Genomic DNA, 22,183 nt, shown 5'->3' with positions numbered 1-22,183 from the left:
TCGACTAAAGCCGAAGTATAGTCGTTATCTCGGGACCGTTCTATGGCCACCACCAGGTAGGCTTACTTCATTAAGGCTTCTATGAATGGATGTACTGGTTGGGAGCAGGAACGCTAGTAGACCAAACCCAGTACCGTTTTGATTACGATCAATCGGGAAATTACCTCATGAGATACATTTTTATAAAAATAAAGAACAATAAAATGCAATATAACAGCTAAAAAGGCACTATATCTATACATGTACATAAAATCGATGGAGTAAAAGTATGCTTTAAAAACGTACATTTTATGTTTATTGCAAGTTATAGTAAAAGTACAACTATTTATCATTTAAATTTACTTTATATTAAGAAATGTATTAAAAAGTAGCTGTTTCTTTTATTATATCTTAAATCAGTACTCACAATTTGTTTCTTTATTTCTTTTGACCTTATATTACATCCGTTACAAATATATACACACATACACACATTAATATACCTATTTACATTTATGAATCAGTTTAATATAGTTATTATAAACACATTATATGCTACTTTTTATGTTTTGGCCTTGTATAACATTTGTTTCATTCCACTATTTCTATTCCTTTAAAGTTCTCTTCTTACACCAGCATTTGTTATAATAATAATAATTTGAAATGGTGAATAAATTGATAATTGGTACTTAATTATTACAGTATTTAAATTTCTACAACAAGCAGTATTTAACTTCCTTGGCAACAAATTTCAGAAAATGGAATCGAAACTTTGAATGCAGATGGAGCATTAAATCTATTAGGGGCCTACTATTACTTTGCCATCATTAAAAAAATATTTTTAAGACAGAAGAAGCAATATAGTGGAAAAAATCTGTAGTTAAAGAGAACACTGGGGAGCAAATTGCAACATCTTCAATGGCATTTCGAATGAGAAACGATCTGTACTTGCAAAGAAACAAAGATATGAATTATGAATGAATTCGAAACATGCATCTTTTGTTCAGTCCAAAATTAACAAGACATCTGATTAATAATAATTAATAGTAATTCACTTACAGTAGGTGGTCTATGAGTAAAACCAACCGTTAAGGAGATAATATACAGGGCTTCAAAATGGTAAATGGCGGTCATTTTTAATTTATGCTAATGAACCCACTTCACGATGTCCGATTTTGGTAAACTTTGGATATGATGTTAATTTGGACAATATCAACCAGACAAAACAAAAACAAATTATGTTGCAATTTGTTCTAGGTTCAACCATACTTTTACTGGACTATAGGTAGAAACCATTTTTAACTTGCTATGTTAATTAAAAGTCAAGTCAAAATATGTTTAAAATGATGGCGGCCATCTTGGATTTCAACATGGCGGCTGAAATAAAATATTTACAACTTTAATAACAATATATTTGGAATCCTCAGTATCACAAACATAGGTACTGTATAGACATCATTTCTAACCTACTATGTTACTTATATGTCAAGTTATAAGCCAAAATACGTTTTAAATGGCGACCATCTTGAATTCCAACATTAAGGCTGAAATAGAATATTTACAACTTTAATAACAATATATTTGGAATCCTCAGCATCACAAACATACAGTAGGTATAGAAACTATTTTTAACTTGCTATGTTAATTAAAAGTCAAGTTATAAGCCAAAATACGTTTAAAATGGCGGCCATCTTGGATTTCAACATGGCGGCTGAAATAGAATATTTTCAACTTGAATAACAATATAGTTGGAATCTTCACTATCACAAACATAGGTATAGACACCATTTTTAATTTGCTACGTCACATAAAAGTCAAGTTATAAGCCAAAATAAACTGTCTGAAATGGTGGCCATTTTGTTTTTCACATTTTAAGGGTGAAGATCTAAAAATTGAGCCGGGTAAACAGCAAATTTGAATTCAGCACCCCAAAATTACCCTAAAACACATGTTTATTCGCTTTTAACACGAAATGCCTACAGCATTTCATTTTTCTCAAATCTGGACTAGTCTATAGAAAAAAAACCTTTTTTTTTAAACTTAAAAATGAGAAAATAAATGGTTAAATTCAACCAAAAAGACGTTGGCTGGCAGCCAATTTGACGATTTTTTGCTTTAAATTAGTTTTTTCAGGTAAATACATTTTTTTCGATCCAATTTTTGGTCAAAGTGGATAACTATTATGTTACATTAAAATGGCATATTCAACACAAATTTTGTTAAAAATGATTTTTTCAGGGGGACAATACTGTACATCTTTAAGTATATTATTGTATTTTCATAAAAGAAAAATTTGGAATCAACAATGATGGTATCTGGCTGAACGCCAGGTTTTTCTTTCATAGCCAACCCGACATTGCCAACATTTAATGACAAGTTGACATGAGATAGAAATAATACAATAATAAAAATTAATTTAGATGATTCAAGCAAAATCTACAGTTGAATTTGAAAGAGCCATGATATCAAATACAACTTATCAAATTACAATATTTATCATAATTATGTATATTTGATATTAAAAACCTCAAATCAAAGCATCATGTTAAATCAAATGAACAAAATTTGATTACTTATTAGTGTGCACTAATTACAGACGATGAAGTGAGTACGAACATAGAAGTTTACCAATGATATTGATCCGTGTGCAATATTTGCTTCATTACCAACGATGGTACAATTTTACACTTGCTTCTCTCAGCTGTATCAATACAAGATGTAAACACATTGATTTCGCGTATGTGCTGATGAACCCATACGAGACGCTTTCCTCAATCAAAAATTATAATTACAATTTCTTTGTTGATTATAATTGAATTACCTAGCAATCATAATCAACTTCAATGTTTGCCAAGAGAAACACTGTATCTTGATATTTAATTAAATTAAATACTAATTTAACTATTGAAGATCATTTTGAAAGGACAATGCACTATTTATATCTGAATATAATAAATTCATTCCAAGCGTACAAATCGTGGAAGAGCCAGTAAATTGAAAAATAAGGTGCATAATTAAAAAGGGTAAAATGAATTTTCAAAATAGAAGGATAGGGCTCTTCCGGCTTGCCCCCTCCTAGAAATAAGCACAGTTGGTGTGGAACACTGAATATGTACGCACTATGACGTACAGTAGTGGTTACTAACATATTTGTACTTGTATAATTATAATGTACCTTTGTCAAAACAAGGCCACCTTATGTTTAATTAAGGAAGCCTCATTAAATCAGAATTAGTTAATTATACAATACATCATTTCCCACGCTAAGTTAATTACTTGAAGACGCAGTTTAAATATCGAATCAATCAAATATGAATATTCTTTAATAGAAAGTGAGTATGAATGATAATAATTGTTCATTCTTATAATAATAATAATATCCTGGGTTTATATATAATAATAATAGCGCATAATGTGAAACCTCAAAGCGCTGAACATTATTACCCCAGTCATTTATTTTGGATCAAACACGTATGGAAACATACTCCCATATAAATGCAGTTAGTAATCAGCGCAAAGTTGTGTCTTGATCTAACCGGGTTCCCATTTATTTATACTCCTAAGTGGAGAGAGGCAAATGTTATGGCATGTATAGGACTATCAACTGGGTTGTAAATGGGTGGTGGTCTGGTTTGAGACGTTACCAGAAGGGTGGTATAATAAAAAGGGAAAGAAGAGGAGGGAAGAAAGAGAGGGGGAGAAGGAAAGGAGAAAGGAAGGGGGGAAAGGAAAGGAGAAAGAGAGGGAGGAGAAGGAAAGGAGAAAGGTGGGGTGGGGGAAGGGAGATAGGGAGGGAAGGAGGAGGAAGAGAGATGGGGAGGATGGAATAGGAAGGCAAAAGGGGAAGAGGCGACGGCGAAGGAAATGGAAAGAGATAGAAAGGTAGAGAGGAGAAATTCTGCCTGAAGGTTAATCTATGTCAACGTTCACTTATCAACTATACTTACTTATATACTGAGATTTTACCAGACGGGTAGTATAATAAATGTACTGGTCTCCATAAAAAGTTATCTTATCAAACTCTATCTCTGACACAGTAGGTGGTTTATGCTAAAACATATAAACATAAATCACTATCACGATTCTACTGTATGTTTCAACTTTTATGTGTTTATTCAGTACAGAAGAACATTAACATTGATATGCTTGTATAATTTAAAGTATTGTAATATAAGTCATAGAAGATAAACAAATCAACTTAGCAAATGCTTTAATTATTCCATTATTTGATTATTGTTGCTGTGTTTGGTCCAATTGTAACATAAGTTTTTCAGATTCTCTTCAGGTTTTAATCAACCGATTAGGTAGAATATTGTTATCAGTAGACATGTTGTATACCCCTATTAATGATATCTTAAAGACCCCTTCCCTGCAATTTTGGACGTTTTTTGGAAAATAATACATATATCACTTTAAAAACATTAAACCATGTCATTCCTTGTCTTAAATGTACGTTTTATGGTAAATTATGATAAAAAGTGAGAAACAATGCACTACCTAAGTAGCTCGCGGCGATCGACCTCTCGTGGACGGTCTTAGGCCTAGCCTAGCTAGGCTTAGTTTTGTAGGCCTAGCTGGTAAACATCGATAACGTACGAACATCGTACGCTAGCTATATACCTAGCCTGACGTTGTATAGTTGCTGCATTAATTGTCTTTCTATTTTTGCCAGACTCGGTTGATACAAATTGGGGAAAACCCGGTATTTTTGCTGAAAAGTTAGGAGTCTTCCATTTGTTTTGGCTTCACGATCGATCGAAAAGTGGGCGAATTACAGGTGAAAAACAAAAATATCAATCCGCGCGCAATGCATTTTGGGATTTATAGCGGGCCGCTATAATTATTAGAATCGATTTATTTTTCACATTTTTAACCGTTTAAAGACGAAAAAAGTTATCGCAATAGGACCATATAGTATTATTTTTACATTGAATATAGTTTGTGATCTTAAATTAGATCTGAAAAACGTAGGGAATGGGGCTTTAAATACTCTTGGATGGAGTAGACTTACAGAAAAATGGAATGAAAATATTCTTATAATGCTATTTAAATGTTTAAAAGAAATAGCTCCAAGATACTTAACAATATTATTTCAATTTACTGTAGATAACCATAATAAATGCACTCGCTCCCAAAGTAATAATGATTTATCTATTCCGTTATGGAATAACTCTCAGGGTAAAAGAACTTTTGTTTATAGATCAACTAAATTATGGAATTCTCTACCAAATAACATAAAATCAGCAACTTTTAAATCTTCACTATAGAAATCATATATGTATTAACCTTTTTGCCTTCACAATTGTAAATAGTTTTATATCTGTTTTCTTTCTTTTTGTTTTTGTTTTATATTTTATTTTCGTTATAAATATGTTTACTGAACCACATTGGAAATCAGTACATTTGTATTGAAAGTGTATTTCAGTTTAAAGAAAGAACAAATAAATAAATAAACTTTGAAACAGGGTGACTTGGCTTACTTGTTTTGCTTTTAGCAAATGCAATAGCATTTTAAAAGTACACATTCCACAGTAAGTACTGTACATTACTATGATTTTATTTGATAAAAAAAAGGGAGAAAAAGGGGGGAGGGGGGCACTCTTGAAACTTTAGAATTTAGGATCCTCCATCCAAGTAAATAAGTATTATTTTAGTTCAGAGTTTTAATAAGGTTTATTGCAAATAGCTTGATTTCGCGAGAAATGTCATTGCACAACACATGATGGGAAGGGTTTGGGAGCAAACAATGCGTACAATAAAACAAATCACGTATGTACACGACGTAAAATTTGCTCCTAAACCCTTCCAACCATGCATCATGCACACTATTTGCGATAATCCTTACGTTAACAGTATGCATAATTGTACTCCAAAAATGCTTGGTAAACATATAGGTTACTGCAATGTAGTCTGTAACATTTCTCTATTTATAACATAAAGGATAATTTACTATTTTGAAATGTATAATCGTTATGTACAATGAAAAAATGAATTAACCAGTAATTGCTATTGACTTTATGCATTTTAAATTTGAGTCCCTTGAGGACAATTTGTTTTTTAATACAGCACATCCTATCCATATCACCTTCATTGTTGTTTGTCATTAGAATATTATTGTATGCATTGATTTTCTTCATTACTGTAAAAGGTAGTAAATCTGAACATGAATAATTATCTTTCTTAAGTTAAATACTATGTTACAATAGGTATTTATTTTAATTTGTATTTTATATCTTGATTATGTGCTATTAAAAGAGATTAACCTCATAAGTACATGCTCTTATCAGCTGTGGCAGCTTGAGCCTTAATAGGGACATCCCTGAATAGGAGTGTCCCAAATGAGGGGTTCCCAAAATATGTACACTTTTTAGATTTAATACAGGATTATATATTACTGAACTGAATTAACACCAATTTTAAATGTTTTCCAAATAAGTGTACAAAAATAATTAATTTGTTAATAATACTATTATTAATTACATTAGTATTGAAACAAAAGATTATTAAATTTCAGATATCCAGGCAGAAGTAACATAAGGAAGGTAATCATGAAGAGTAGTGGTACAGTAAGACGATCCTCTCAGTATAGACACTTAAATCACGATGATCCAAATGCTATTTTTCTTGTTCCATCTAAATTAATTGCAAACAGCGTTGGCCAATCACATGACTTCTAAGCAAATAAATGCTTAACGAATCATACTTGTGATCAATACACGGGATCTACTGCACACTTAAACTCTTCAGAATGTTTTGAATAGTGATCAAATCATCAACGTGTACGTTTAATGTTGAAATCAACGTATGAGTACAGTACAAAATATTATATTCTGCGATGGTGCTTTTTTTTAAATTATAGGAACATATAAATTCTTTGAAATTGTACAGTAGAGTACACTGAACATCTTGCTATTTATGGTTGCTACTTTGTTCACTTATAAGCAATCAACTTCCAGAAAATGTATTTTTTTACTAGGAACTTTTAGTCCGTTACCTTCTCACCGAGTAATCATCACATCAGAATATAAGGTAAGTACTGTACTTTTCTTTTGCCTTTTGTAAGTACCCAATATTAACACAGTTGTTTTTATATTATATGTATTCATACTTTTGCTATAATATATATAGAAAGAATACACATGTACTGGAAGTAATAAACTGAATATCTTCTTTTTTAAGTTTAAGACAAAATGTATAAATAATCATGATAGAAAAACAGTATCGCTTTTTGATGATGAACAACTCTAAAATGTATATAGGAAATGGTTTTTTTTTTATTTTGTATCTATTATGTTGTGTTTATTGTTTTATGTGAAAGGGTCCTGCGAAAACAGAAGTGTAAACTTCTCTATGCAGGATCCTTGCCATCATTTATGCTATGAAACTGTATTTATAAACGATGAGTAAATAAATGTGAATTGAATTTGAATTTGAGTATATCGTTAGTTAGCCTGTCTGTATAATGTTCAAAATGTATAAGGATTTCTTTTCAACAAGAACATTTAACAATAACATTCATGAATCAACATCTTCTATTTACAGTAATTCTATTAGCAACATCATCTGTTTTTGTAAACTGTTCCATTTAATCTGAATTCTATTTATGTTTATATAATTCATAAGGGTTTGTGAGGCACTTTAAATGTACCATTGAATAATTAATGTATAACACTTTAAGTAGAGTGTTCATAGAAGAGATAACTTAAAAGTGAATGAATTCCGTTAATATGAAGATGTTTATGATATTTCTAAGTTATAAACACCATTAAATTTACTAAATCAATTAATTTAAATTGATATTTTAATTCTTGAAGTGTTACAGTATGTAAACAGCACTTAATTAATTAAAAGACTTTTATAATATTTTCGTTTTTTTTTCGTAGTGGAGTGGACCATAAACCATTTGCAAGAACATTTGAATTTAATTGTAAATGTTATTCATGTCATTCACAGATGTTTTCAAATATATAAATAAATAAAAAGCTAAACAAGTAAAAATAACAAGTTTGTTTAAAGATGTATTGTCCCTCAAAAATATGAAAAATGAAGATTAATTATTAAATCAGACAATTTTTGGTCAAAGTGGATAACTATTATGTTACATAATAAGCATATTCAACAAAAATGTTGTTAAGAATAATTATTTCTTCAGGGGGACAATACTGTACATCTTTAACATTCAAAATTATTTTATTATTAATCATCAAACACTCAACGGAAAAACAATACAAAATGTTATAAATAAATTTCAAAAACAACCATTTTTTTTAATGTTCAAAAATGTAAAAAAAAATTGAAATACAGAAAAAATGTAAAAAACAAGTAAAATCTTGAAAAAAATTAATAAAAAATTGTAATTTTTAAAGCTTTGTATTTATTATTTTATTACACATGTCATCATAGTGATATGACAACTGTCCTAGATTTGAATGTAGGCCTTTGCGACTTATACTATAATCATATACAGAAGTAATAAAAACAAAGTAGAATTTTAGTGAAACATAAAATATATAAAAAAGTTATAAAATATATATAATTGCATGACCAAGTATAATTTCATGCTCGATTACAGTACAATAATTCCACCTCTAAATTTGTGGTACTCATGATATGATGCTATATGAATTTCATATCTTCAATATCCTAGTATACGGTAGTCCCAACCCTATATCAAAATTGTGTATCCCACCCAACTCCCCGTCCCCAATAATACTTTTATTACAAAACAATGAAAACTGTATATCATTACAGATCATGGAATCTCTAAATTCATTAAAGTATGAAAAATTAAATTTTAATGAATATTTAATCACATAACTAACAATAGTTTGTTATTAAAATATTAATTTAATGAATAATAAATCAATGATTAAAATGAAAAAATAATTTTAATATCAAATGATAAATAATTCAAAGACAAACTGTTGTATTCTCACTTAATTAAATTCAGTATGATTGTCAACACAATTCATGTTATATATATTATTTTTCTTCTCGAAAATCATAAAATCTCAAGTGCTTTCCTAATAGAAATCTTTGGCAATACCATATGGCCATGCTTTAGTGGAACCTGTAATAGTTAAAGTTTAATTGGGTTGGAACATCTCCAAGATAATCTTAAAAAACAAGAGATTTTGGCTAATGGTGGCGTGTATCTGTATCGTTAAACTAAAATCCACATTTTGTTTTTGATTTGAAAACAGTGGTAAATCTGGAAGGCTTACAAAGTATCTGAAGATAAGAGGATGACGAAAATTGCTTAAAACACCAAGATAACTTAAGACTATACATCTACTAGAAGTACTTTAAAAATTTCAATTATCAGAAGCCAGAACGTGTCATGGACATCCTAATCTGATGGTATTATTTCTGAATATAATACAAGTGGTACATACGCTTTGATCTAGTCGCAATATCAAGTTAACCACATTTCAAGTGAGTGAAATGTAATTATAGATATCGTTTATTTTGATTATATTTGAATATTATCATGTTGCAGATTATGTTAATAAGTTTTCTTCTTGTTTTTGAAGACATCTATTTAAAATTGAACTAAAATAATAAATCACATCAATTATACTATTGGCTAAAATGATATTAAACACTGTATAGTCTCCCAAAAACACGAAACTTTGAATGGCAATTTTGATGTTTTAATCAAGTTATTCACTTTTGTAGGAAAACGAATTTCACTTTTATTATGCGATATTAAATTTAAAAAAATTATTTTTATTTATTTATAATTAATAATTAAAGTGTAATATTGCTTTAAAAAAAGTAAAAATTTTAATCTCACATTTTTTTTTAAGATTATCTTGGAGATGTTCCAACCCAATTAAACTTTAACTATTACAGGTTCCACTAAAGCATGGCCATATGGTATTGCCAAAGACTTTTATTTATTTATTTATTTTTTACTTTCAGGACAAACAAAATAGTGAATAATTCATCTATTCTAGACATTGGAAGATACTAAAGACATTTTGGCTGATATGAAGAACTCGGCTTTTATTGATTTCTGACACAACTTGCATTAATGGCATTGATTTGATGATCGAGCATTACCAACAAACATAATTTGGAAATATGATTTTAATAATTTGTTAAAATTTACAGCAAATACAAACAAAATTAGTGGAATTATGTCTAACTCTGTACTGAAACACTTGGCTAGTCTAAAACTTCTACTACTTTTTCTCATTATTGATGTCAAATTTTCGGAAAGTGGGTCACCACCGAACCCATCCATACAAACTGTTCCACAAAGAATGACGGAGGGAAATGAGGGCGATGAAGTAACCATTTTCTGCACGGTTAAGAACCTTGGTATATACAATGTATCCTGGTTAAGAGATGCGCAAAGGATCACCTTAAATAAAGTGGTACTCGTCGACAAATCTTATTATGAGATTCTGAATCACGGGGAAAACGATTTCGCCCTGAAGATTGAACCTGTTAGACGCGACGACGATAGATGGGATTACAAATGCGCAGTATTTGACAATGATGTAATGATTACTACTCATACTCTTCCAGCTAAGGTTAAGGTTTTAGAAGTTCCAAAATCTAAGTATCCTATATGTGATCCGATCAAAAGTGGATACATTGAAAACTCTGTGGTTAGGGTGACATGCCGAGGCGAGACCATTCAACCAAAAGTTAAACTCGAATGGACTAAAAATGGAACAACATTAGAGGGAACTAGCGATTTAGATAAAAATAGAAAGGAGGACTTATTAAATTATACATTTGTTGCCCAACAAAATGACAGTGGTGCTTTATTGAAATGCAGCATGTTCGTTAAGATAACGGGTAAAACAATGTTTTGCAGTCCTGGACAATTAAATGTATTGTACAAACCAAAAATAACAATTCATGTGCCTGATAGCTTACCAGTCAATAAAGAAGCAGTATATATATGCCTCTCTAATGCAAACCCACAGACCCACACCCACAAGTGGAATATCCCAGACCATCTAAAGAGTGACCCGTTTCAACCTAATCAAGCCGTGTTACGTATTACTCCAACAATCAACGACAATATGACAGAAATTGCTTGTACTGCGACAAATTCAATCGGTAGTGCCACCAAAAAAATTACACTTAACCTTCAGAAGTCGGAATCATCGACAAATACTCGCGAATCAAAACCAAGCGTGAACAATGAGAATACGGACAGTAGTACGGTTTCGTTGTTTGCTATTGTATTAGTAGCGGTTGGTTGTTCTAGTTTGATTTTGCTGTTAATGGTTATTCCTGTATGTTATTATTATACTTGTCAGAGGCAAGAAGAAGGCTTGTACATGCCACGGAGACCTCCGATAATGCTTCAACCAGATGTTTATTCAGAGCCTAAAGATATGGCTTTTTCATCAGACCCAAATGAAAATAGAACACTTCCAATGATACCGTCAAGAACGGTTCATGGAAAGTGGAAGCGATCGGTCGGAGTACAAGTGCCATTAGAAATAGAAATAGAAGATGTATACGCACATGTGGAAGGAGAAGGGGGAGCGTTGAACATCTCTAGGAGCAGGTCAACTAAATCTGAATATGTTTAAATAAAGTTAGTAGAATACATAAAGGAGAATACAATAGAACTAAATTTACCATATGGCAAACCCTTAATCAGAGGACAAAAATGACACTTTATTTAAGTTGAATACAATTTAAGATAAATATTTATTGAGTTAAAGATGTGTTGTCCCCCAAAACATGAAAAATGAAGATTAATTAAATCAAACTTTAAATGATATTTTGTAGTTTTAATAAAGTTAATCACTTCCATAGAAAAAAAATAATGTTTTCACTTACAAATTGACCAAATAAATGGTTAAATTCAACCAAAAACCCACTGGCTGGCAGCCAATTTGACCATTTTTTACTTTAAATTAGTTTTTTCAGGTTAATACATTTTTTTTCGATCCAATTTTTTGTCAAAGTTGATAACTATTATGTTACATTAAAATGGCATATTCAACACAAATTTTGTTAAGAATTATATTTTCAGGGGGACAATACATCTTTAAGTGAAATACTTAATATTTAAGGAAAATATTTCAGTTTGGTGTGGTTGGTGAAATGCAGCCACTTTGTTTTATCACAACCTAGTAAAGGACTTCTATCACAAATGGTAGACACAGTTATGTACTAAATCTGTAACTACTGAATTTACAATTTGGTTTAGAACATTGACTTTTATTATATGTGCTGTACTGTAACATCATTATAATGTTTAAAACATTTTTTTTGTCATTACACATTTTAATGAAAATAGTGACATCAGTGCGTATAATGACTAAAACAGATTTTTGAAAAATTACTACTAAGAATATTTATTCTATGGGGACATATTTATGAATCTTGTTTGTGATGTGGATAAAAATATGTTTGAGCATTTTCCATATAATTATAGACAAATTTATAATGAACATTATATATCAAAAAGATTTTGAATACATAATGTGTATAAAAAAAATCTGTGAATTTAAAATTCATAAGAAAAATAAAAGGTGCAACTAATGCCGAATTAATAAAATATAATTTTGGTACAACCTGATTATTATGATTAATAACATTTTTTGGCATATTACAACAATGTTCTTCATCATCATAAATACTTTGTTTTTTAAACTAGTAATCTATCTATTTGCTCCATTATCTATCTATGTTTTGTGTTTTTGGTGACAAACCAGTAGCAACATACTCCATATTGTTACTTTGTTATCAAGGCATAACCTGATTTGTTTCTATTAATATATAACTCATTTATAAATTTAAATTATATTACAGTAGAATCTCTCCTTTGGACTCCTCTATTTATTAAAGATGTATTGTCCTCCAAAAGATGAAAAATGAAGATTAATTAAATCAGACTTTGAATATAAAGTAATGTTTTCACTTATAAAATGACAAAAAAAATGGTTAAATATTGGCTGGCAGCCAATTTGACCATTTTTTGCTTTAAATTATTTTTTTCAGGTAATTGCTTTTTATTTCGATCCAATTTTTGGTCAAAGTGGATAACTATTATGTTACATTAAAAAATGGCATATTCATCAAAAATTTTGTTAAGAATTATTTTTTCAGGGGGACAATATATCTTTAAGGGGACACTTTGCTGATAAAGGATGAGGGGAATCTGTGATTTAACACTATAGCCAACAACTATTCAGGAGACTCGCCTATAAGGGGACACTACTGTACTATAATCATGTATTAAATAATTATTGGCTCCATTCTCAATTGACTATTGCATTTAGGAGTATAGGACAAAATATCCAATTATCTTATACTCATGAGGCATGTTTTATATTTTAATTGAAATCCCAAAACTTTTCCAAAAGATACTTTGTTGTAGTTACTTTACCTTCATGATAATTGATATGTGTAAATAGTTACAAATTGAACAAATTATCAAATAAAAACAGACAGAAAATCTACTGTATATTTAACAAGTTACAACAATCAATAATGTTATAATTTGCTGCCTTTTTTGTGAATGTTGTGTTTATGTTGCATTTATGCTGTTGTAAACTTTTTATCACTCATATATCTCAGGATATTTAAATGTCAAAGGAGATATATTAATTATAAATTACCAAAATATTAGTTGCCTTCGACTACTAAAATTCTACATTTTAGTAAAAGTTTAATAAAGAAAAATGGCAGTATGACATTTGTTGATGCCTTGTAGGTTGTGAGGTAATAACTACAGCGTGCAGTACAGTACACTGATTAGAGATCACGCAACATGCAATGATATTTCAACGATTTAAAAACATTCATAGAAGAAAATGCATGTTTGAAGTTATTCCAAATGAGACGTGAACCTGGGTTTTCTGTATGATACACAGACAGACCTATAGACCACTTGAGATAAAGATGACTTGATAAAGGGTATTTATTTATTTATTAGTTTCATACTGTACTGTACAGTTAGTCTGTGTACATACATATAACAAGCTAAGTGGTCTACAGTATAAACATCAACCAGTAGACCAGAATTTTATTCTTATTTGGGCTGACTTCTAAAGCTTGGTTCCCATTTGCAACGCAACACAAGCTGGACGTAACGCAACGCAAGTGAATTGACCAATCACAAGCGATAGCTTATTCGCTTGTGACTGCTAACTGTCTATAACTTCGCTCGTCATTGGTTAAAACGCTTGCGTTGCGTTTACGTCCTTGCGTTACGTTCTAGTGGGAACCAAGCTTTAAAACGCTTACGTTGCATTTACGTCCTTGCGTTACGTTCTAGTGGCAACCAAGCTTTAGTTATTTACCCACCAAAGTTTGTAATAATAACTGTGCCCATAAGCTCTCTGTCTATTAATTATCAAACTTTATGTGACAAATAAATGTGATGTGCCCATATATGGATATGATGATGTATATCACTACCATATTTGGGAATATCATCACCATATTTGGACATATCATTACCACATTTGGGCACATTTGGATAACTAAGCCTCAACAGCCCAATTGTTTATTGTTGGGATGGTTTTGCAGTTTCTCACTTGCTGTTTACATTTTATAAATTACATTAGAAACAAGTTTAATTTTACTGTCAGTGTCACCATCACCATAAAAAGAATGTTTTAAGTTTTAAAATTTAAATAAATTAAACTGGTGCAAATATATTGTTAACATGTTCAATGTTGTTCTGTTCAATGTTGTTCTTTATAATGTCTAACCTTTGAGTAGAATATACAATAAAAGAAAAAAATATAGAAAGTAAAATCAGAAACCAATTTGCAAAATGATAAACATATTCAAACAATTAATCTTGGCGTAATGCTGCTCATTCTTTTTCAATATAAAATTACCTTATTGATACAAAACAAATTGTTTTGAAAAAAAAATCAATCAAAAAGAAAAATGAAAAACATATTACTCGTCATAATTATCAATTTTCTTTTTTAATATTTGATTTTGATGAGGCACGAAAAGCGCGATAAAACAGGCCTTTATATGGCCATCTATCACAATATTTAAATCCATTGAAGACACTACTCTAAAAATAAATCTGTTTAGATATTAAAAATTTGCACTTTAATGGAATATTAAATCTTAAAGTTATGAGTGGATGCAAAACTTCCATTATCTATAACAAGTCTGGTCCCGGAGGAATGTTATGTTATCACTTGGTATACTTGTAGATGAATATCTTGGGGAAAACACATCTAAACGCTTGATGGATGGTCTAACATTATAGATACTACCTATAATGTATAAATCAAATTCATTTCAGAGATTATATATTAAAACAATCTTCAAGTCATTTTCTCTGACAAGACCTACTTCTTTATTTTTTTTGTAAAGATTTGTGAATCACAATTTTCACTCATTTCTCATAAAACAAAAAAAAGTAGAGAGCATAAGTAGCTCTCGTTACGCAGTTTGCAACATGTAAATAACGCAATTCCAACTTATCAGTTTTTCTCATAAAAATTCACTACAGAAGAAAAAAATAAATAAAGTATACTGTATTGTACAATGACATTATCCTTTTCCATCACAGTAAATATATTAATTGTTAAAACATGCACATGAATTTAAATATTTTCCTAATTATCTGCTTTTATTTACATCCAAAATACGTCATCACAAAAGTTTTTTTTTACACTTCTTTTTTGATAGTAATTCATATAGAATATTGATTACTAATTGTTATGACCTCGGAATTCATCTATTCCAAATTTAAAATAAACATAATAATATAATTCTAATTTTTAATTTAATAAAAAATGATACTATCCGTCTGATAGTAAACGATAAACTAATTAATTCGTTTATTCATTTACTTTTAATATTTATTTATTTATTTTATTTATTTATTCAATTTCTGCCATGTATACATAACAAAGAAGACAAAACAATTATAAAACTAAAAGGAGGCACGGAAAGACCAAACAGGTGCTAAACACCTATGCTAGTTGGTCAACCCAGAACAGAGAAAAATAAATAAATTACGTTCTACAATAAAAGCATCGACAAGAAAGCGACCAACAACACACATTTTCAATATCAAAATTATTTTAAAAATAAATATTGAGATAATTAAGTAATTTGGTTATTGAGTTTATTCTAATACTCAAATCAAGGAGTCACTATCTTCATTTTGACAAAATAATAATTAATAAAAAATGATATGGTCCCAGGATGGTAAAACGTTAATTTAATGTTTAACTCATTTACATTTACTATGAAGTCTATTCTAAAATATATTCAAATGAAGGAGTCAGTATTTTTGACAAAATAATCATTAAATTAATTTTCATGAAAGTAAGCTTTATTACTTGATAAATTTTAATAATCTTAACATCAGTTTCAATCTGAAATGCCCAGAGTAAAAAGCAAAAGCTTATGTGTTATTGAATGTTAGCGAAAATTAAAAAAAAACATATTAAAAATTGTAGAAGCGCATAGTTAAATATCATAGGTGAATGAGTCAAAGAAAGTATCATATTTCAAAATTCAGTATATTATTCTGATTATCTGTGGGTGTGTAGAGTGTGCCTGTGGTCATATTATTATGTCGAAAAGCTTTATAAGGCCTTAAATCTGCTATACTCAACTGCTATTCTACTGTTGTACTTATTTAATTGTTATGCTTATTCAAATGCTGCACTTATTCAACTGAAGCACTTATTTAATTGCTATGCTTATTCAAATGCTGCACATACAGTATTCAACTGAAGCACTTATTTAATTTCTATGCTTATTCAAATGCTGCACATACAGTATTCAACTGAAGCACTTATTTAATTTCTATGCTTATTCAAATGCTGCACATACAGTATTCAACTGAAGCACTTATTTAATTTCTATGCTTATTCAAATGCTGCACATACAGTATTCAACTGAAGCACTTATTTAATTTCTATGCTTATTCAAATGCTGCACATACAGTATTCAACTGAAGCACTTATTTAATTAATATGCTTATTCAAATTCTGCACTTATTCAACTGAAGCACTTATTTCATTGATATGCTTATTCAACTGCAGCACTTATTCAACTGAAGCACTTATTTTATTGATATGCTTATTCAACTGCTTATAGTTTGTAGTATGTAATTTTAAGATTATCATTTTATATTGATGTATGTACGGCACTCTGATCAATATTGTTGTCATTATTCTGCTGTACTTATTATCCTGTGCAATTATCCAACTGTTTATTTTACTTTATTACGCTTATTTTACTGCTTCGCTTATTCGACTCGCTATACTTATTTGACTACTGTGGACAGTTGTTCTTATTATTCAACTACTGCGTTTATTCAACTGCTACACTTATTGGACTGCTGGGCTTATTTGACTAATGCACTAATTCAACTGCTACACTTATTGGACTGCTGGGCTTATTTGACTAATGCACTAATTCAACTGCTACACTTATTGGATTGCTGGGCTTATTTGACTAATGCACTAATTCAACTGCTACACTTATTGGACTGCTGGGCTTATTTGACTAATGCACTAATTCAACTGCTACACTTATTGGACTGCTGGGCTTATTTGACTAATGCACTAATTCAACTGCTACACTTATTGGACTGCTGGGCTTATTTGACTAATGCACTAATTCAACTGCTACACTTATTGGACTGCTGGGCTTATTTGACTAATGCACTAATTCAACTGCTACACTTATTGGACTGCTGGGCTTATTTGACTAATGCACTAATTCAACTGCTACACTTATTGGATTGCTGGGCTTATTTGACTAATGCACTAATTCAACTGCTACACTTATTGGACTGCTGGGCTTATTTGACTAATGCACTAATTCAACTGCTACACTTATTGGACTGCTGGGCTTATTTGACTAATGCACTAATTCAACTGCTACACTTATTGGACTGCTGGGCTTATTTGACTAATGCACTAATTCAACTGCTACACTTATTGGACTGCTGGGCTTATTTGACTAATGCACTAATTCAACTGCTACACTTATTGGACTGCTGGGCTTATTTGACTAATGCACTAATTCAACTGCTACACTTATTGGACTGCTGGGCTTATTTGACTAATGCACTAATTCAACTGCTACACTTATTGGACTGCTGGGCTTATTTGACTAATGCACTAATTCAACTGCTACACTTATTGGACTGCTGGGCTTATTTGACTAATGCACTAATTCAACTGCTACACTTATTGGACTGCTGGGCTTATTTGACTAATGCACTAATTCAACTGCTACACTTATTGGACTGCTGGGCTTATTCGACTAATGCACTAATTCAACTGCTACACTTATTGGACTGCTGGGCTTATTTGACTAATGCACTAATTCAACTGCTACACTTATTGGACTGCTGGGCTTATTCGACTAATGCACTAATTCAACTGCTACACTTATTGGACTGCTGGGCTTATTCGACTAATGCACTAATTCAACTGCTACACTTATTGGACTGCTGGGCTTATTTGACTAATGCACTAATTCAACTGCTACACTTATTGGACTGCTGGGCTTATTTGACTAATGCACTAATTCAACTGCTACACTTATTGGACTGCTGGGCTTATTCGACTAATGCACTAATTCAACTGCTACACTTATTGGACTGCTGGGCTTATTTGACTAATGCACTAATTCAACTGCTACACTTATTGGACTGCTGGGCTTATTCGACTAATGCACTAATTCAACTGATGCTCTTATTCGACTACTGCACTAAATTTGTGGACAAGCACAATTGTGCTTATTATTATTCAACTACTGCGTTTATTCAACTACTACACTTATTGGACTACTATACTTATTTGACTACTATACTTATTTGACTTACTACACTTATTCAACTACTACACTTATTTGACTACTACACTTATTTGACTACTACACTTATTTGACTGATGTACTAATTCGACTAATGCTCTTATTCGACTGTTGTGCTTATTCAACTGCCAACTGTACAGTTATTCAACTGTTCGGATATTCAATTTTTGGACTTATTCGACTGTTGTGCTTTATTCAATCACTGCTTTTATTTTACTGCTTTTAATTATAGTATATGCACATCCTTTAAATTAAACAATGCCACAAAATGTTGCCACAAATTACCAAATAGTAATTATAAAGTTTCATCCATCAATCACTAAATACTAATTGATTGAATTGAATGTTTATTATACAACATTACATCATAACAGAATTGGAAAGGGCAAAGCTCTTAACCTACATCAGGTATAGAGTATCAAACATTATAAAACTTGCAATGAATATATAAAACATTTCAGTAATCATTTTACCAGTTTTATAGTTATGTTGTACTGTACGTAGTATACTAATGAACAACGATTAGTCGTAATTTTTGTTATTGCACATGGCGTTATAAAATTCAACAATTTAAATTCAAAATCTTTATTCTGAACTTGAACCAAGATTATTTAAGAGCAAGGATACATTTGTGTTAAATCTGATATAAATCTGGATTAACTGAGTTATTGAATTATAAATGATCTTTTACCATAATTTTTTTTGTCATATTTATTACCATAATACAATTTTCTGATGAGGACACTCGAAGGGGTTCACATTTATCAAATATGTTTAGTAACAAAATTATCTTAGCTTTGTTTTTAGCCAATCATGCTCAGCTGAAGTCAATTTTCAAAATTACCTGAGCAAATATTTTTACATTTTTTTTTTCTTAAATCGTAGACGACAAATAAATCATTTTCATGAAATATGTAACACGACTGGTTTGATAAATAAGGCGATCTTGATTTAAGCAAAAAAATTGATGAATGCCAGCCCAGGGGTTGGGATTTCCTTTAATGAAAATTATTTTTAAAAATGTATTATTTATTTTATTTTTTATTTATTTATTTATTTCAACAACATTTTACAAGGGTGGTCCATACAGTTGAAGCTCATCATTCACAGAAATACATCATGACAATAACAATTAAATTAAAATAAATATAATTTATAAAGATAAAATAAAGCACAAACAATTTAGAATCAAAATAAATTAAATTAAATTTTATTTAAACAATTACATATTTTTAACAATTTAAAAACATAACATTTAAAAATGAAATTTAATCGTTTATCAATAATTAATTCAATCAAAATAAGTACTACTTCCATTATTATTGTTGAGTTATTTATTTAAAAAATAAGCCTTTTCTTTCAAAGTAGAGCTTCTCTATAGAACCATAATAAAATTATGTACTGAAACTGAAGCATAATATCAAAATCTTTGTTCTGAACTTAAAGCAAGAAGGTTATATGAAACTAAGGATATTAATGACAATTTTGAAGTTTGAAGTCCCTGAAGACACGATTCTGAATCCACTGTAAAGTTAATCACACACGAGCAACTGAAGCATGCGTTGCTAGATTTCTTCTCAACATGCAGGATTGATTTCAAAGATAATTGATGTAGATGAAATCAAGTGGAACACAGAAAAAAAATACTCGTAATTTGAGATTCAAAAATTTGTTGATTTAAATATTTTCAGAATAAAGTAATATTCCAAGTATTAATTGAGAAAAGATAATGTATTAAGATAAAATACAAGAATATAAGATTGAGAGAGATTCAAATGTTGTTGATTTAAATATATTAATATAGTACAGTAATAAATACATATACTGTAATGTAATACAGTAGTAAAAACATATAATACAATTCCTTTGGGATTCCCTAATATTCAGGGACAACCCTATTCAGGGGACGTTATTTAGGGAACACACCTATTATTGTAAGGGCGTGTGAAGCAGTGTGTTGGACGTTCGACTACTGATCGTGAGAGCGAGGTTCGAATCCAACTCTCGCCGCATTGCTTGTATCCTTAGGCAAGATACTTTACTTACATTTGCCTCTCTCCACCCAGGTGTATAAATGGGAACCCGGTTAGATCAAGATACAACTTTGCGCTGATTACAAGCTGCATTATGGGAGTATGTTCCCATACGTGTTTGATCCACACAAAAAATTAATGGGGTAATAATGTTCAGCGCTTAGAGGAATCCAGGATATTATTATTATTATGGGGACATCCCTATTAAAAGAAAAGTGTATGTCAATGGCTACCAGATATATGAACCAGTACCATTACTTTCCTGTGAAACGAACCAACCTCTATTTAAGGGACACTCATGAGGACACTTTTGGGTCTTGATGATGTCCCATTGTCTACTGTATTCAAATATTAACTGAGAAAAAAGAATGCTTTCAGATACATCTAAGAATTAAAAAAATGTTGAGATTTAAAATTGGTTAAATTATTATTTTCAGAATATAGTAATGTTCAAAAATATTAATAAACAATGTAATATGTATGTAAATGTATAAAAGATGATTCTGAATAAGAATAAAAAAAGTAATTTGATAATCAAAATTCCTTAATCTAAATATTTTTAGAATAGCAATATTCAAGAATATTAAATCATGAAAGATAAATGCATAAAAAATCTAAATAAGAATAACAAAAAGTAATTTGATATTTAACATTGGTTAATTTAAATATTTTCAGAATACAATATCTGTACTTAAGTATTAATTGACAAACTAAGACAGCAAAGAACACAGCGATATCAGAATTGTTAGACGTATATCTAGATTTAAAAAAATACGTGTAATTTGAGATTATTGTTGATTTAAATGTTTCCAGACAGTAGTTAGTCCAAGCAATAATTGAGAAAAATGAATACATTAAAAAAGTGAGCGACAACGAGATATCAAATATTGACTAACTATTTTGGCATCAAAAATATTATTTAAAATAATCTTAGAACGCATAAAGGTAAATCAAACAATTCAAGGTTCATAAAGTACAGTACTTTTATAAATTATAAAAATTTATATTATTTAGTTTCTAAATTCTATTTTTTAATTTATTATTTTCATTGTTCTGAACTGTTATTGTTGTCATTGTCTTGCTCAGAGAGTCTCTAATGATTATTTACTCTTGTAAAATAACGTTTAAATAAATAAATAAAACACAATTACAAACAATTAAGTTACAAATATAATGAAATACTAGACATGAAACTCGTCACTTTGACGAGTTAGTTATCCGCACCACGACAAACGCCACGTGCACGTCTTACGTTGGAATATTGCACACAGATAAAGATTATGGCATTATGACAAGAACTGAAGAATATGAGATGCTGTTAGTGCTGAATTCTGTCAATTTCGTGTCATATAGTATATACATGCAAACAG

General features: G+C 30.1%; 2 protein-coding genes across 3 annotated transcripts in view; one reads left to right on the top strand and one right to left on the bottom strand.

The window, feature by feature from the left end:
- Positions 1-22,183, bottom strand: part of LOC140044551 (meiotic nuclear division protein 1 homolog) — a 68,180-nt gene that overhangs the window by 39,649 nt on the left and 6,348 nt on the right. The gene's annotated exons all lie outside the window — the stretch shown is intronic.
- LOC140044542 (CD166 antigen homolog) lies at positions 6,748-14,620 on the top strand. 2 transcript variants are annotated; one of them, XM_072089097.1, is made up of 3 exons: positions 6,748-7,008; positions 9,183-9,414; positions 9,904-14,620. In XM_072089097.1, the coding sequence occupies exon 3, from the start codon at positions 10,122-10,124 to the stop codon at positions 11,538-11,540; it is 1,419 nt and encodes a 472-aa protein (XP_071945198.1). In that variant the 5' UTR covers positions 6,748-7,008; positions 9,183-9,414; positions 9,904-10,121; the 3' UTR covers positions 11,541-14,620. The 2 variants fall into 2 exon arrangements, with proteins under 2 accessions (XP_071945198.1, XP_071945200.1); XM_072089099.1 differs by lacking the exon at positions 9,183-9,414.

The sequence above is a fragment of the Antedon mediterranea genome, chromosome 3 (assembly GCF_964355755.1).
Source record: "Antedon mediterranea chromosome 3, ecAntMedi1.1, whole genome shotgun sequence".
NCBI lineage: Eukaryota > Metazoa > Echinodermata > Crinoidea > Comatulida > Antedonidae > Antedon > Antedon mediterranea.
This window is presented reverse-complemented; position numbering and strand designations above follow the sequence as displayed.